Here is a 2,045-nt window from a genome sequence, read left to right as displayed (position 1 = left end):
TCTCTCTCTCTCTCTCTCTCTCTATATATATATATATATATATATTTATTTATTTATTTCTCCTTCTCCCTCTCCTCATTTCTTCAGCTGTTGTGTTCATTTTATGGGGTCAGGAGGAAAATTTTTGTGAATCAAAGAGATTCACAAAGCAATTTCATGGATTTTTATGTTTATGAGTGAGGGTTGGAGAGTGGAATAAACCTCGCATTAAATTCGGCCCCATTTTGTTTTTGTCTAGTTTCTTTTATTTCCTTGAAAACCACCTTTTATTTTATCAGGTTTCCTCCGGTCTTGTCCAGACTAGATTACGTCCAGCTAATCCATGTTCACTAATTTGATGGCAGATGAGTGATGACCACCCTTTTGTTATTCCTGAGATGGAACCGACTCTTCGCAAGCAGATTCAGGAATGCAATTGGCAGGTTGTCAATGTTACTACTCCTGCAAATTACTTCCATGTTATGCGGCGTCAGGTTGGTGAAACTATTTCGTTGCGTCATGAATTTCTATTAACTTGAAGTTTCTGCATTCTAACATTCTGTTACTCTTTCAGATACACAGGGAATTTAGGAAGCCTCTTATTGTGATGGCTCCTAAAAACCTGCTTCGGCACAAGGACTGCAAATCAAATCTATCTGAATTTGATGATGTCCAGGGTCACCCAGGTTTTGACAAACAGGGAACCAGATTTAAGCGCCTAATAAAGGATCAGAATGATCATTCTGACCTTGAGGAGGGCATTAGACGACTAGTTCTTTGCTCTGGGAAGGTATGATTTTACTCGGACCATATTTGCAGTATACTGGATTTAATCTGCTCGTTTGCCTGTCTGTCTGTATGTCTCCATTGCTTATACAACATCCCATTCTTGCCTACTGAGATGAAAAGGTCAACATCCCATTATTGCCTACTGAGATGAAAAGGTCCATCTTCACTGACAAGGATTTCAATTTTGCAGGTTTATTATGAGCTTGATGAAAAGCGCAAAAACAAAAAAGCGAAGGATGTTGCAATATGTAGGGTGGAGCAGCTTTGCCCCTTCCCATATGACCTTATTCAGAGAGAACTGAAGCGATATTCGAGTACGTAATTTGAACTTGTAGCTTTTCTTTCCCTTTAATCGAAGTTTGGATATTCTGGAGTGAAAATCAATCTATGCATTACTTGCTGGAAATTTCATTACTTGCTGGAAATTTGAAATGATCCATGTTTTGTCGTTATCTATATCCGTGGAGATAAGTCTCTAGATATTATGAGCTCTGACATTTTTCTCTTCTAATATTCATTTAGATGCTGAGATCGTCTGGTGTCAAGAAGAGCCAATGAACATGGGTGCGTACAGTTATATTGCACCACGCCTCTACACTGCCATGAAGGCTCTGCAAAGAGGAAACTTTGATGACATAAAGTACGTCGGCCGGCCTCCATCAGCTGCCACGGCCACTGGTTTCTATACTGTTCATCAAAAGGAACAAGCGGAGCTTGTGGAGAAAACGATACAGCCTGAGCCAATTCAGTTTCCCTGAGAAACCCCTTTAAAGATGAGATAAATTTGCAATAGGGAACGTCAACATTTTTTGAGAATTTTAAGTTTCTTCTCAAAGCCCCTCTAAATCTCGATTTAGATGGTTGTTTCTTTTCCATATTCCCGTACAATTAAGTCAATATGGTGTTACGTGCAAAGTTGAATAGCATCTCGGAATATATAGACTTGGATATGTTTTACTTCACCTTTTTCTCTTGCTGCGCAAGAGTTTCAGAATGTAATAAATATATGCTGCCTTTATCCTTGTAAAAACAAGATTGAGGATAACTCTTTGTTATAATTTCATTGCAACTGCGTTGTTATTTGTCACCAGGTGAATTTTTGACTCATCCCGGCCCTTAGGCGTTCCACAGTGTATTTCTTTTTTCATTTTTTGAGGTCACATTTTGCAAGCATGTTCAGAAAAATGTAATGATTGTTTATCCAAATTTTTAGAATTTTTTGACACTGTTTTTATTTTATTTTATTTTTCAAAGACGAAAAATAGAGAAAATTATAA

At 37.8% G+C, this 2,045-nt stretch overlaps 1 protein-coding gene across 1 annotated transcript; it reads left to right on the top strand.

The window, feature by feature from the left end:
- Positions 1 to 263: 263 nt before the first annotated feature.
- LOC21383909 (2-oxoglutarate dehydrogenase, mitochondrial) lies at positions 264 to 1,855 on the top strand. The gene is made up of 4 exons (XM_010114901.2): positions 264 to 473; positions 554 to 769; positions 959 to 1,082; positions 1,291 to 1,855. The coding sequence occupies exons 1-4, from the start codon at positions 345 to 347 to the stop codon at positions 1,524 to 1,526; spliced, it is 705 nt and encodes a 234-aa protein (XP_010113203.1). The 5' UTR covers positions 264 to 344; the 3' UTR covers positions 1,527 to 1,855.
- Positions 1,856 to 2,045: the final 190 nt, after the last annotated feature.

This window comes from Morus notabilis, unplaced genomic scaffold, assembly GCF_000414095.1.
Source record: "Morus notabilis unplaced genomic scaffold, ASM41409v2 C11451141, whole genome shotgun sequence".
In the NCBI taxonomy this organism is placed as follows: Eukaryota; Viridiplantae; Streptophyta; class Magnoliopsida; order Rosales; family Moraceae; genus Morus; species Morus notabilis.
Note: the sequence above shows the minus strand (reverse complement) of the source record. Positions and strands in the feature narration are given on the sequence as shown.